Source organism: Corvus hawaiiensis, chromosome 2, assembly GCF_020740725.1.
Source record: "Corvus hawaiiensis isolate bCorHaw1 chromosome 2, bCorHaw1.pri.cur, whole genome shotgun sequence".
NCBI classification, from domain to species: Eukaryota; Metazoa; Chordata; class Aves; order Passeriformes; family Corvidae; genus Corvus; species Corvus hawaiiensis.
The window spans coordinates 38,143,531-38,157,817 of NC_063214.1; the positions used below are offsets into that span (position 1 = coordinate 38,143,531).

Genomic DNA, 14,287 nt, shown 5'->3' on the forward strand with positions numbered 1-14,287 from the left:
TTTCAAGCCAGAAAAGAATTTGAGAAGAACTGCAAAGAGGAAGTGAGAACATATATATTTTTTAGACATGATTCTCTCTGTTTTACAGAAAAGATCTATGAAAGAGGAAGCAAGCGAATACAAGAATGTAATGCTTTAATTGTAAATCAGTACTACATCAAAAACCTATCTGACTTCTGTCAGCTTACTTCATGAATGTGCAGAGTAGAGAAAAGTGTGGTGAAGAGCTTGGCTCACATTTTTATGACAATGTTGTCCTAATTTATCAAATTAGTCAAAACTAAGGGTGCAGTTTTGCTCTTAAATGCTGCATCTCTTGAACTCACAAGAAGGAAGTTTCGTTTGTGGAGCAAGGTATCTTTAATCCAATTCCGCATTTTTCAGTATTTTAAATTTTTACTGTTGTATGTAAATGAGTGTCACTAAAAACCTGTATACAACAGTCACATATGGAGGTCTTTTAAACCTAATGAAGTAGTTTTCAATCATGAGTCTAAAACTGGCTTAGGAAGACAGAGATGGATTGAGGTTATAATTTTTAATTGTGGTTAGCATCTCATTTAGCATCTTATTGTGACTCAAGTTGGTGTCTCAGAATAGTAACAGATGTTGGGAATGGTTAAGATGGGTTGTTTTTGATGCATAATATAATAGCACTCTTGGCTTCTGGTGAAGGAAAAAACAAAGTACTTTTTACAGAGCCCCTTGGTACCAATTAGAAGTTACCGGTGTTTAGAGAAGTGATGCTGATGTTTGTCTCTGAGGTGAATTACTTGGAATATGTTTTACTCATCAAGTAGTACAGGAATACTTGGCAGCTCTTACTCTGTGATTTCATAGCATGGTTTAAAATGGGAACTGTAAGCTATAAACCAGGTCCACACGCAGGAACAATAGCTCTTTTTCAGTGGACAGGAAAACGGGGAAGTACTTGTTAAAGCTTGTCAGTGAATTTTTATTTTTATGCACTACTTATCTGCGAGGTCACAATGCAGATATCAGCTTCTCAAATTAAGCAGGAAACAATTTCCTCACAACTTGCAACCTCTTCCTTCAAGTGAGCAGTTAATACTAGTGACTCAAAAAACATCAATGATCACTACTACTCCCTCACTGAAAGTGAGCATTTCATATCTCACTAGCTTTAATCATTAAAAGCTGTAATAGGCCACTGACAGATTTCTGATAGACTGTCTAGATTAATAAAAGTCTAAAGAACAAAACATTGAGCAGAACTGCATATGGTTGAAGTAGCAAGCTGATCACAAGCCAGATGTGCATGAGAACTCCATTAACTTCATTGAATTTGACTTGTACCATGAGCTTCTACAAGTTGAGGCAAAGTCTTAAAGCTGATTTTTTTTGTTTGGTTTTTTTTTTTTGTGGAGGGGATTGGGTGGGGAGATATGGAGGAAAATGAAGTTCAAAATGAAATTTTATGCTGATGAGTTCTGTATCTATTTCTTCATCTGACTTTGGGGCGATCAAGTGGTTTGAGTTGTTGTAGATTGTGCAGATAATTTGTGGCATTTTGCCAAGTTGGTGAGAGACCAGAAGTCAAACTTGATCATTTTATTTTAAGCTTTCAAAAACGGAATACCTTAATTTATTTCATCCATCCTGTCATATTTGGATTGTGTATCTAAAGCAGTGAAGATTATAAGAAATTTAGTGGGGTAAACCGGGCTGTACTGGGCCATCTTACTAATACTTGCAAAATGGTTAATTTCTTTGTTTGTTAATTCAGAGAATTAAACAAAGACAGAAGAATGGGAATTGTGTTTCTTTTAAGCACAGTGGTGTAATGGGATAATTTTCTTTTTTTTTATTTAAAATTTCTATTTGCTGTCTCCTATGCTTTAGTTCAGCTCTAGCACGCATGTAGTATGTTCTGACACTCAGAGCTGTTTTAGTGCTACTGTCAGCTGTGCTGTGTGTGGTTGTTGTTCTCTAAACACACAGAGCAAAGAACAAAACTTCTGATCCTCGTGGGTTGTTGTTTCTAACTTTAAATTGATGTAACAGCTTTTTCCATTATTTGTGCCCGCAGCCAAGACACAGTTTATATACAAGTTCACCTTTGTGTCAGGCTTAAAGCCAAAGTGATTATGTGAAGATTAGCTGGAAAAGGTGCTTGTAGAGTGAAATTTGAGATGTGTCTCTTTCCTGAAGAGGAGATGGCTCACTGAAAAGCCTACCTGCATGGGATAGCAGGGAGCTATGATACTGTGTGATGTCCTTTCCCTCTGATTACTGATATGGACACATTTGGTGGTACAGGGAGCCACAGATGATATTTCCCTGAATGCTGCTGATTTCCCCATCACCCTGTCTACCAATATCTTGCAGCCCTGCAAGCAGAAGTTGTTCCTTGGTGTTGCAAGCTTGCCAAAGTAGCAGTTGCTGTGGTATTTTTGCTATTGCATCAGGGCTGTAGAAGTAATTGCTGCTTTGATGCTTTGTGTTCTGAAGTTTTCTCTCCCGCCACCTCGATGCTCATCAAATTTGGTGGCTGTTAAATACATGATCCACAGTGGCACATGTAAAATACTTAGCCTTTCAATACTGATAAACTGCCATCCCTGCTCTGAGCTGTGTCATTTTGTCTGTGCTCTGCCTAATTAGAAGATTATCTGGATAGATGACAGGACAGCTTTCCTGTTTGCTGTCACTGTTCATCTCTACTTCCTTGGATCCTCTGTCTTTTGTAGGATTAGCAATAAAAAATAAAATACAAGTAATAGTGGTTGAACTAAGGCTGCGAGAATGATAAAGCAAATTTAATTGTAGTTCTGAAAACCTGGCAAATAAAACAATATGCAACCTGAATTAAACCTTTTAAAAATATTTAGCAAAGTAGACAGTTCTAGACCTTTTTGGGGTAGGGGTAGATCTGGTTTAAATATTTAATTTGACTAAATATTCTCTTGGATCTGAAATGCTTTTATTCCCCTTGTCTTTGTTTAAAAAGAAGAGTTGAAGTCTTTCAAATGAAAACTCTGTTCATCAGAGAAGATGAAACTTCGCAAATTCTTTTGCTTAAACAATTAGTCCTACACAGAACTTTAGTTCAGTCCTAAAACAGCCTGGCATGTTTTTATGCTGCTTAATCTGTGACATATTGATATTTCACATCCAATTTTTTCCTCTCCTCTGAAGTTAATCCTCTGAATGTGATGGATTTGTAATTCAATCTGGCAGGCACATGGAAAAAATTAGTGGCCTTTGCCTGTTAGGGGTCTGAGAGACCTTGCACAAGGGTAAGTTTGCTCTTGCTGATTTAGTGCATCTGTGTGCTTTTTTCAGCCTTGTGAAATCACACCTCATGAAGTACAGCTCTGAGCTGGTTGTTCCCTATGCTTCGCCCCATCCCTTGTCCTGAGGAAGAATTTCACCAGGAAAATAATGCCTTGGATGAAAACAGCAGTGGTGTGAACATTTGGGGTGTTTATTGCCGTATTGTTATGGAGTTATGTAGCTGGTGGAGTCTGAGCAGCACGAGCCTCTTCATTTCTCTGAGAGGAACTGGGTGGCAGGAGAATGGAGACTGTGGTTTAAGGAGTGTCAGCAGTAAAGCAGATTGAATAGATTCTTGCCTTGGTCAACCATTCTCCCCCTTGTGCTGGAGCTTTGTGGCTCTCAAGTCCGGGACAGAAAATGTTGAGAATGCCTGTGGTACTTCTCCTTCCAAATGGAGGAGTTTTAACGAGGAATAGCATCTTCACTGTGTCTGCTGGAGGGCTTTACACCTAAGTAGTTAAAGCCTAAATGTGTTTATGGAGTTCATTTTTACATGATAAGCAGAATCTGGAGATTCAATTGCAGCACAAAACTGTTAATGGTTTGTGGAAGTTGAAATCAATTTGTTTGTGTTCTTATTAGCCAGTTGGGCTTCCGACGTAAAAATAACCTTTCATCATGTACTGTTTGTGTCTAACAAGGTCTGACCTGAGTACCCTGGTGCTTTCCTACAGCATATCCTGTAGCTTTTTAAATGTTCTTTGGTCTTTTCAAGTGCCTGTCCAAACTGTGTGACTCAGGGCAGGGGTAGATTTCCTGTCTGAAGTTTTTCTTGTCCATGTCTTTTAATCAGTGAAGAGATAAATCAGTGATAAAAATCAGACTTCCTTAAACAGCATCACCAAGAGAAGGTGCTGTGATTTCTGCAGCCTAAGAGAAGCTTCAGAAAGATACATGAAGTGTAGAATCATAGACACAACTGGGGTGGAAAAGACCTTTAAGATCATCAAGTCCATCTGTAATGTAACACTGCCAGGTTTATCACTAACCCGTGTGCCTCGTCAAAGGCCAGTGTATTCTCAAGGACACAGTTGAAATGATAGATCCTTTCTATTACAAGGATCCTAAGCTTGCATTGGCTTTGGGGGCATATTTGGCTGGAAGCTCATTACAGTCAAGGAAAACTTGATAACAGGTGCTCTAGACTACATCAGTAGTTGAATAGAAGTTGGAAACAGTAAATGATCAAAAATCATGTGTGTTATTATCTGTATGGTTTGGTAAATGTGATGGATTAACAAATAAAATTAAATCTGGTGAACAAAACCTTGGAATTATGGAGCTTGTGGAAGATGACAATGACAGAGTCAGTCTTGGCTTGGATGCGCGTACTCTTTGCTGGGTAGAAAACTGGCTGGATAGCTAAGCCCAGAGAGTGGTGGTGAGTGGAGTTAAATCCAGCTGCTGGTCTTCTGGAGGGCAGGAAGGCTCTGCAGAGGGATCTGTACAGGCTGAATCAATGGGCTGAGGCCAACTGTGTGAGGTTCAACAAGACAAAGTGCTCAGTCCTGCCCTTGGGTCACAACAACCCCAGGCAGCACTTGGGGAAGAATGGCTGGAAAGCTGCCCAGGATAAAAGGATCTGGGAGTGCTGGTCAACAGCAGCTGAACATGAGCCAAGGTGTGCCCAGGTGGCCAAGAAGGCCAGTGGCACCTGGCCTGTATCAGCAATAGTGTGGCCAGCAGGACAAGGGAAGTGATTGTCCCCTATACTCAGCACTGGTGAGGCCACACCTCCAATCCTGTGTTCAGTTCTGGGCCCCTCACTACCAGAAGGACATTGAGGGGCTGGAGCATGTCCAGAGAAGGGCAACGGATCTGGGGAAGGGTCTGGAGCACAAATCTGATGAGGAGTGGCAGAGAGAACTGAGGTGTTTAGTCTGGAGAGGAGGAAGCTGAGGAGAGACCTTAATGTTCTCTACAGCTCCCTGAAAGGAGATTGTAGGGAGGTGGGTTTCTGTCTCTTAGGTAACAAGCAATGGAATGAGAAGAAATGGCCTCATTTTGCAGCAGGGGAGGTTTACATTGGATAGTAGGAAATCTTCCTTCACTGAAAGGCTTGTCAAGCACTGAAACATGATGCCCAGGGAAGTGGTGGCATTGCCATCTCTGGAAGTGTTCAAAAGGCGTGTGGATGAGGCACGTGGGGATGTGGTTTAGGGGTGGGCTTCTCAGTGCTGGATTAATGGTTGGACTCAGTCTTGAAGGTGGTGTTCCAGCCTAAGCAGTTCCATTATTCTAATCTGTGATTCTGTCTCTTTTAAATCTTTGGTATTACTTAAGTCTAAGACTTTCCAGTTAGTGGGTTACACAGCCTGATGCAAGAAGGTGCAGTTTACATCTCCCTGCTCTTCCGCAGAGCTCCAAATGATTATGCATTTCAACAGATGGGCACAAGTCTTCAATCTCTGCTGTCCCTTGCACAACTATCAGCCTTGAAAGCAAGGAAACACCTCATTACTTGCATTTAAAATGGAAAAGATGAAACAAAGCTAAGCTTGATTTTCTTGTCTTTTTTTTTTTCCCCTCCCTTTTCTGCACTAAGTGAGCAGGGACAAATAGAATCTCAGCAGGTACTGGTGGGATGAAACCTCAGTCCTGGCAGGCTCAACAAAATCTGCCCCCCAGCCTCTTCCCCTTTGAACATGGTGTTATACAAAGATGACAAGAAAGTCGCTGCCTTTGTGAACTTCAAATTTGAATAGAGGAAGCAAAGGTTATAAGAGGAAACAAAACTAATAGGGCCCACAGCCCATCAGGAGTAAAAGCAGGAATAGAAATACATCAGTGAAATCCCAAGGAGGCTAAGGTCCACACTGCCATTCACACAGGAGGATATCCTCAGGCTATCCTGTATCTTCCTGTCCTCAGGAAATAATTCAGACAGGATGAGCACTCAAAACAACTCCATGGACATGTGGAGAGTAAAGCATGACTTAAGGTCCCCTGGCTTCTCACCAGTAAAACAACTGGTTTGATTTCACATGGAATATCCAATTTGGGAAAATAAAGCTATCACGTAGTGGATTGAAATTCAAGGCATCACAGAAAGGCGTTCAGACGCTCACAGTCTTGCCAGAAACTTAAAAGCATAAAACCATCAGGTGCTGATTTATCACCTCAAATGGTATTAGATGCTTTTGGTTAGAAACTGCCCAGTGAATTACAGTTTTTTTGGAAAAGGCTTGGCTTTGCTGCCCAGTCCCTGTAGTCACTGATGACCTTACGGTGCTGCTGAGAAGGAAGTGGGTTTTAGCCCACATATCCTGTTTTGTATTTGTACTCTACTCATTGCCCAAGTTCCTGAAGTACATTAAGCAGACTAACATCTGTACAATAACTAACATCTCTTGTGCCTTTTTTGTCTCCTCCCCAGGGGAGATGTGTGGCAGAGTGGCTTGTTTTATTTTAAATGGACTTTTAAAATAACAAAAAAGCACATTACAAAAAAACTACCATGAGATAAGTAATCTTTGAGAGCTCAACAAAAGCACATGGTACATGTGCATAAATAAGATAAAGATACAGAAAGGTGCTGTATAGTTCAAACAGAAGGCACCAAGGTGGGGTTTGGCCCTTCTTCCCAGTGTGAGTTTGTTCAGTAAACCAGTCTGGGGAAGGTCCCTTGCACTGAGCTGATGAGCTGCACTTCCCTGTGGAAAGTTCCTCTGAGCTGAAGGATTAAAGCTGCTGACTTGAGCCTTCAGTCTGATGCTCTCATCAGCCTCGTGGGCTCATTGCCTTGTGCTGCCCACTGATGTTTGTCATCCAGCTCAGGGAGTTCAGTTCCCAGTAGCCATGCCATGGGTAGTGGTTACCGTCTTCCATCAGAGCTGCCTGCCTCTCAAGCCATCTGCTAAATGTATGGTTTTATTTTGCCCAAATGCTTTGTGAGTCTTTGGACTCAAAGATGTGCAGGAAAATACAAGGCTTTCTTAATTGAACAATGTTCACAAAGGTTTTCGTATGTGCAACTCAAATTTTGTTGCTCCTTTTGCCATCCTGCCTGCCTCAGCTGACAAGAGTTTCTCTTAAAAACTTACTCATAACTTATGACTTTCAGTGCTGCTTTTTCTAATTTTGTCCTTCCTCTTACTAGTATCAGAATGACTGTTCCTGTGTCAATAGATCATACTTTGATCTGTAAAACATTTCTGTTGCATTACTGATGATGACTGTGTTATTTTTTATCAAACCTGCTGCATAGTCCTCTTTGCAGAAGCTTAGAACTTTGGTAACTGGTTTGCATTAATTCTAGAATAGTTTTGTTTTAGAAGGGAACTTTGCCATCATCTCATCAAAACTCCCACTCAAAGCAGGGCCAATTTCAAAATTGTGTTGGACAGCTCAGGACCTTGTACTCACTGCTGACATCCTGGCCGCAGTTGTAATTATGAAAATTTTAATTGGAAAAACCACGTATCTGTTAGTATACCATTACCATTGTTTTAACCAGCAGTTAAGGTATTTTAAATGTGTAATAAACTGACTTTTTCTTTTTGTTGTTGTGGTCTGTTCTAATCAAGTCTGATTGTAAAAGTCATTGCTTTTACCTTACTCCTTTTGCATAAGCATGGGGAAAATCCCTTTCTGGTTCAACTTTTTAATGACATTAAGGGAAAAAAGCTGCAAAAATACCTGGTTAATTTGAGTTGTACAGTATGCTTCACACGGTTGCTGGGGTTTATTACTTGTTTGCATACCTGTTCTGTAAAGAATGGTGAAATAAAGCAATTGTTTGAATGAGACCCAGCAGCTCCTGTGCACAGACCTGCACACTCCTGCTGCACACTTTGGCTACACAACAGCTCCATCTGCTGTTCCTGAACTGCAGCTTTCCCTCTGTGTCCAAACCTTTCACTTCACGATTTTATGTTGATTCTTGGGCTTCTTCCCTCTGGCTTGACACATTTTCGCAGAGTTTTTACTGTTGTGAGAAGATACTCCTTGGGACACCTCCACACTGTGTTTTGATGTTCTGGTTTTAGAATGTCTTTGAATTTCTTTGAAATAACCAGCATTTGTGACACTTTCTTCTCTGACTGCTTTACAAACATTAGGTGTTGTTTTGGTTTGGATTTCTGTTTTTACTCCTCTTGTATGTCATACCCTTGCAAAGACAAGTTGCTACAAGGTATGAAGCCCCACCATCTAGTAATAAAGGAATTTCTGCTCTTCAGCTGAGTAATAGCTACTTGTGATTTTTTTTTTTTTTTCTGGAGAAGTCTGGACTTGTCCGTTCTTCCTGGGATCTTGCACTTGCCCATGGTTGGATGTGCTATGAATACGATGAACAGAGGTGATTAAGTTGTTGTGGGACTATCAAATTTCTACAGATTGAGGGAGGAATAGGAAAGAATAACATGGCTGATGGCAGTGAAGGGGGTGTACAGCATGTCAGAGTCAAGACAGAGAATCATGTCACTTTGATCAACATGGTTACTAAAACCACCAAAAGAGAACTTAAATGCCTGTATTTTTCTCCCTCTTGGTTTTGAGAGACAGACTCACTAGAGCATTGTGATGTTGTGGTTTGTTTTGGGGAAGTGGATTTGCAGATCAAATGAGGAAAACTGTGGTGAATCACGTCTCCAAAGAAAACTAGCCATAATTTGGGAAAATATATGCATGTTGGAGTATCAGTATCCTAATTTTCTAACTTCTGTGAAAGAGGAACAGTAAGATGGGCCTTAGAATCTGTTCTGCACAATACTCCATTGGATAAGCTCAGCCTGGTGTCAAAGTTTTTCTCTGGTTTTTTTTGTTTGCTTGGGATTTTGTTTTTGCTTAGTTTTCCCTCTGTGCTCTTTTTTGTCTGTTGCATGTTAAGCTGCCTGCACTGGTATATATCTTTGTAGTTAGGAAGGTTGAATACTTTTTGGGGTGTAGTCCTCTAGTTGTCACTCTGGCTTCAGGCAAGAAGGATGCAGAATCAAGCTCTAAATCTAAGTGTTTAATTTTAGGTGATTCCATAAAAGACAAACCAGACACATGGGCCTGTTTTTCCTGTCTGTGACAAGCAGCCTAACCAAAAATTTTAAAAAGAGAAAGAATTTCTCCCATTTACAAACAGACATGGAACAAAAGATGTATTAGTTGTATTTTTCAATAGTGTTGGAGTTTTTTAAACTATACTGTGACTTTTTAGATGTGCCTTAACTGATCCTTCTCTTTAATTGTCCCAAGATCATATGACCAAAGACTCTTTCAGTTGCTGAGCTTTTTCTGCCTTTCTACATTTAATCACTCTTAATAGGTGAAACTAAAATTAATAACTGCAGATGAAAAAAAAGCAGGTGAGTTATCAGTGTCAAACAAGCCCAGCATGTGCTGTCAGTACTGAAGTTCAGTGAAAGAGCCCTTAAATATGCACATGACATCACCATGTGCTTATGAGTAAGGAGCAAATGGCCTCCCTGAGGAAAACTGTGAAAGTACCTAGAATAGTTTTATTTGGGTCTGGAAGCAGTCACTGAAGTTACTTATTGAAGGCAAAGACCTTGTCTCTGCCCACACCATGCCCAGACCTCCTCCTGCTCCTGCTGTTGTAGCAGTGAGCTGCAGCACACACATTCTCCCACTAGAGTCCAAGAGGGAGTAACCTTTGAGAGAGTTCAGAAAAGACATTTTGCAGCAGATTGTATATCTGAAATAAGTTCCTGTGCTCTCTTTGACCCAAAGCAAATATGAGTAGCTGGATCCTGCAGGTCAAGAGTTAGGCTTTTCTGAGGTGCCTAAAGGAATCTGCCTAGCAGATGTTACTGTGATAACAGCAAGTGCTTGGATTTGTGTGTGATCTGATGTTTTTCAACAAACTTGCAGATGTTCCCAAAATAGGGAATGTGAAAGTTTGGTTCCTGTAGCATCTGAGAGGTGTGGCAGAGTTTTGGGTGTAGAGGCAGATGGATGGGTGAGCAGAGATCCTCAAGCCAGCAGATGTCAGGCTGTTACCACCAGCAGGAGCTATGAAAGGAAAGGTGAATTGATGCGCTGATGAAAGTCAAAATTGGGAAGCTACAGGTTGTCTTCAGCTGACGAATAGAAATAATGAAGAACTGTGAATACATGGTAATTAAGTAGGATAGGTCTTCTGGGGTAATTCTGTGGTTTGGTTTGATTTTTTATATTTCATAATAAAAGCCTGCATGGGTATTCAAAAATAAGATTATGTCTATGCAGGGAGATACTTGTAAAAGCAATTGATAAACTTTCCAGTGTGGATGAATTCTAGGGGAAGGGTTGAGGTGGATAGTGAATACAAAGCAGTGTGAGTAAAAGCTGGAAAAAAATGACCTTAGGAAGTGAATTTCTAGTGAGGGAATAAATCTAACACTGTGGAGTTTGGGTTAAGGGGTATGATGTATAGGCTGGCAATATTTGTAGAGCAGTAGAAAGCAATAAAAACCCACTTTCTAACAAGAATCTGTTTAAATTTAATTCTTATGCCAGAAGGAGGAGAGAAAGAAGAGGTGGGGGTTTTGTTGATTTTAGTTTTAGAGTTCTTTTTTGTTTAGTTTGCTGGTTTTTTCAGTTTTTTTAATAACAAGGCTAGTAAGGTTTTCCTAAGACTCAAAACATCTTGTAATGACTCTTTTTACTTGTTGATACAGTTTCATTGCATGAGATACTTTGTGGCCTCTCAGCAGGTTTGTCTGACTTCCTAAATATATTTAAAATATCTGATGTGAAGTAGGATGCTATAAAAAGGGCAGGGATGTTTTTTCTTAATGGCTGAAAATAGCATTTCTCCTTCAGTATATACACCTGTAATTTTGACTTTTTTTTTTTCCACAAAGCAGAAATAATGTGATGAATTAGGAAGGTAAATTAATGATTTTTTTTTTTTTTTATCTGCAAAGTAACTGTCAGCACTCCCAGTGGACTCCAGGATCAGTTCTAGCTTTCTGAACACGTTGCTGTTCCTTGTTCTTACAGATTGATCACTTTGGATTTGATGAAAATCGTACCTTCCAGCAGCGGTATCTGGTAGCAGATCAGAACTGGAAGAAGGACAATGGACCAATACTGTTTTATACAGGCAATGAGGGAGACATCACGTGGTTCTGCAACAACACGGTATGTGGGAAATAGGGGAATTACAATCCTACCTGCCAGGAATGACATACTGAACAAGTGAGGAGGAACAAGAAGACAGTCTCAGAAGGTTGTTGAAAGATAAGTTTGTAATGATGGTTATAGGAGGAAGAGGAAGATGAACAAAAGCGCAGAAAAAGTTTAAGGTGGTTCAGGGTCCTGTTTGAAGCCCAAACAAACCAAAGGGATATACTTGTATTAAGTTCCTGGAGCAGTGAAGAAAATTTCTAGAGGAAACACCATAAGGCGCCTTGAACTAACAATTCAGAATTTTGGACCAAATTAAACTTTTCCTGGTATGTTAGGTTCCTCGAGTAAAATGGGAGGTTTTCAGGTTTGGATTTTTGTTTCTCTGTTAAGAAAAATATGAAGGGAGCTGGAAATCAAAGCTAGATAATTCTTGTTCTATGCAATAGCTGTGGAAGTTTTTGCTTCCCTGACTGATAGAAATGCAGAATGGAGTGTGCTTATTTTTCAGCCATTTCAATACAAAGTCCAGTAACACACCAGGAGGTGGCTTGTGCTGAGCTCGAAGCCACCAAGGACTGCTTGTATGCTTTCTGCTGCCAGCAGATGATCTCTGTCTGCTTCATTCCACAGCTGGTGGTGTTGAGCTTTTGATGGGATACCCTTCCTTTTTGGACGAGGGTGAAAGAGCAGAGGAGGCTGCTGTCATTTCATAGTTCTTCATTTCATAGTCTCATAGCTTTCTGAAGGCAGAGTTTGAAGGGGTTACACGATAAGGCCAAGCAGTAGCAGCAGCAGGCAAACAGCAAGTAGTAAACAGCTTCTTCCATTATCTAAATTTACAGAAGTGTGGATTATATTTGTTAACTGACCAATAAGATTAACACATGATTCCAGTTTTCCTTTTCTTAACCTGTCCTGGTCTAATTCTAACAGTTGTAAGCCTTACACAAGTGTTACATAGGTATTACACAGATTTGCGTGCACAGTTTCTGTCAGCTCTTGTTGTTTATGTGAACACTCTATCTAAAAAAATGTGAACAGTGTAGTTCTATCCATATGTTTTGTCTAAAGAAATTCTGTGAAAAGGTAACACTGCTGCAGTAAGAACTGTGTTTAAGGTCCCTTTGCTGCAGCTTTTCAATGTTCAAAGCATATTTCTACTAAAAGTTAAAAATCTATATTTCTGTTTCACTTTAGTGTGACTTCATGTATCTCAGCTTGTCCAAAGGTTTTAATTCAACCCCTGTGATTTGGCTTCCCTCTGGGCCTGGGTCCAGAGGAGCTTTCACTCCAACATGGTGGTAACAAACTGTTATCAACAAGTAATAACAAGTTGTACTTACTTGTTAGTTGAAAATAACTGTATTGCAATGCTCTAGGTTATTGCTTATTGCCAAACAAGTTTTGTGTTTTCTGTTATGTAGTCCTAGCTCAAATGCATGCTTTTCACCTGTAGCCTTTTTTATTTCCTGTGGATTAAACTCCTTGTGCCATAGGAGTTCTCTTACAATTGCCTGTGTGTAGTCACAAAACAAGGATATTTTGCAGCGTTAAAATGCACATACTGTCTTTGTATGTATCACCTTCTCTGGGTCGATAGATGTTTCGTGTGTTTTCTTACTTCAGTGATACTTTAAAAGCAAATTGCATTCTGTCTTTCTAGTGGCATTTTGATAGTGATATCCTTCTAATCAAAGACTTGGAATACACTAGACTGAAAGTAGAGGCTTTTAAACAAGTTGAGTCAATTACTTTCAGTGTCTGTTTTCCTCCAACCAGGGTTTTATGTGGGATGTGGCTGAAGAACTTAATGCCATGTTGGTATTTGCTGAACATAGATATTATGGAGAATCTTTGCCCTTTGGGAATGAGTCTTTCAGTGTAAGTGTCATCTTTTGTCTTCCTAATAAATGTATTCCATGCAAACACAATTCTGTGTATTTTAATTCTTGCCAGGGCAATGAGTGTTGAGTAAGATGTAACCTTTTTGTAACTATCAATTCTAGGGTAAAAAAAAAAGCCTAGAGTTTTTTTAAGTGCTTCAAGGGACACCTGCAAAGAATGTTTCATTTGTTCTCAGGCACAGATTCAGACCTGTGATTTTAGCTGTAGACCTGGTTTTAGCTGTAGCTACTGTGGGGAATAGAAAGACCCCTGCTGGAAATCACTCATGCTGTCCATAACCTGCCTTCTTTCTCTCAGGATTCCAAGCATCTAAATTACCTGACATCAGAACAAGCTCTAGCAGACTTTGCAGTACTTGTTGAGTACTTGAAGATGACCATTGCAGGAGCCCAGCACAGTCCAGTCATAGCTATAGGAGGATCTTATGGAGGAATGCTTGCAGCCTGGTTTAGGATGAAGTATCCCCATGTGGTGGTTGGGTGAGTGTGCTCATCCTGCTTAAACAGAGCAGGCATTTGTTACTTCCCTGCTATAAATATTACAGCTCTGGGAGAAGTACCATAATTCAAGCTGGCTTGAATTTTTCGGTACTGGGAGAAGGAATCAAGTTACTTTGAATTTTGGAAGAAGCACCTAATAAAGGCAACTGTAGGTCAGCAGGTACTGGATGGTGTATTTTGTCAGAGTTACCTGTTAGATTTGTGAAAGCAGCATGTGAACACTGCCTTGGCACCTAATTTTTTTAGGGTCTCCAAACTTCCTGATGACTTTAGGCAGGTCTTTAATCTCTTCAATGCCCTAGTTACTCTCTTGGAAACAAGAATAGTAATTCCCCTGCCTTTGTCTGCTGGAGAGTATATTTCTGTGGACCAGGGCTCTCTTCATTAGATTTCACACAATGCCTAGTGAGAAAGACCTAATTGATAGACAAGAATGAAAAACAATTAAGTAATCGTCTGAATTTCTACTTCCTGTATTTGCTGATACTGTTTTACTAGTGTCCAAGACTTGTATCCTC

The 14,287-nt window shown here is 40.1% G+C and overlaps 1 protein-coding gene across 1 annotated transcript in view; it reads left to right on the forward strand.

Annotated features, from left to right (window-relative positions):
- Positions 1 to 14,287, forward strand: part of LOC125321511 (prolylcarboxypeptidase) — a 30,249-nt gene that overhangs the window by 4,464 nt on the left and 11,498 nt on the right. Inside the window, exons 2-4 of the mRNA XM_048294494.1 lie at positions 11,236 to 11,376; positions 13,144 to 13,245; positions 13,567 to 13,748. Coding sequence (XP_048150451.1) covers positions 11,236 to 11,376; positions 13,144 to 13,245; positions 13,567 to 13,748 — 425 coding nt within the window. The remainder of the gene's footprint in view (positions 1 to 11,235; positions 11,377 to 13,143; positions 13,246 to 13,566; positions 13,749 to 14,287) is intronic.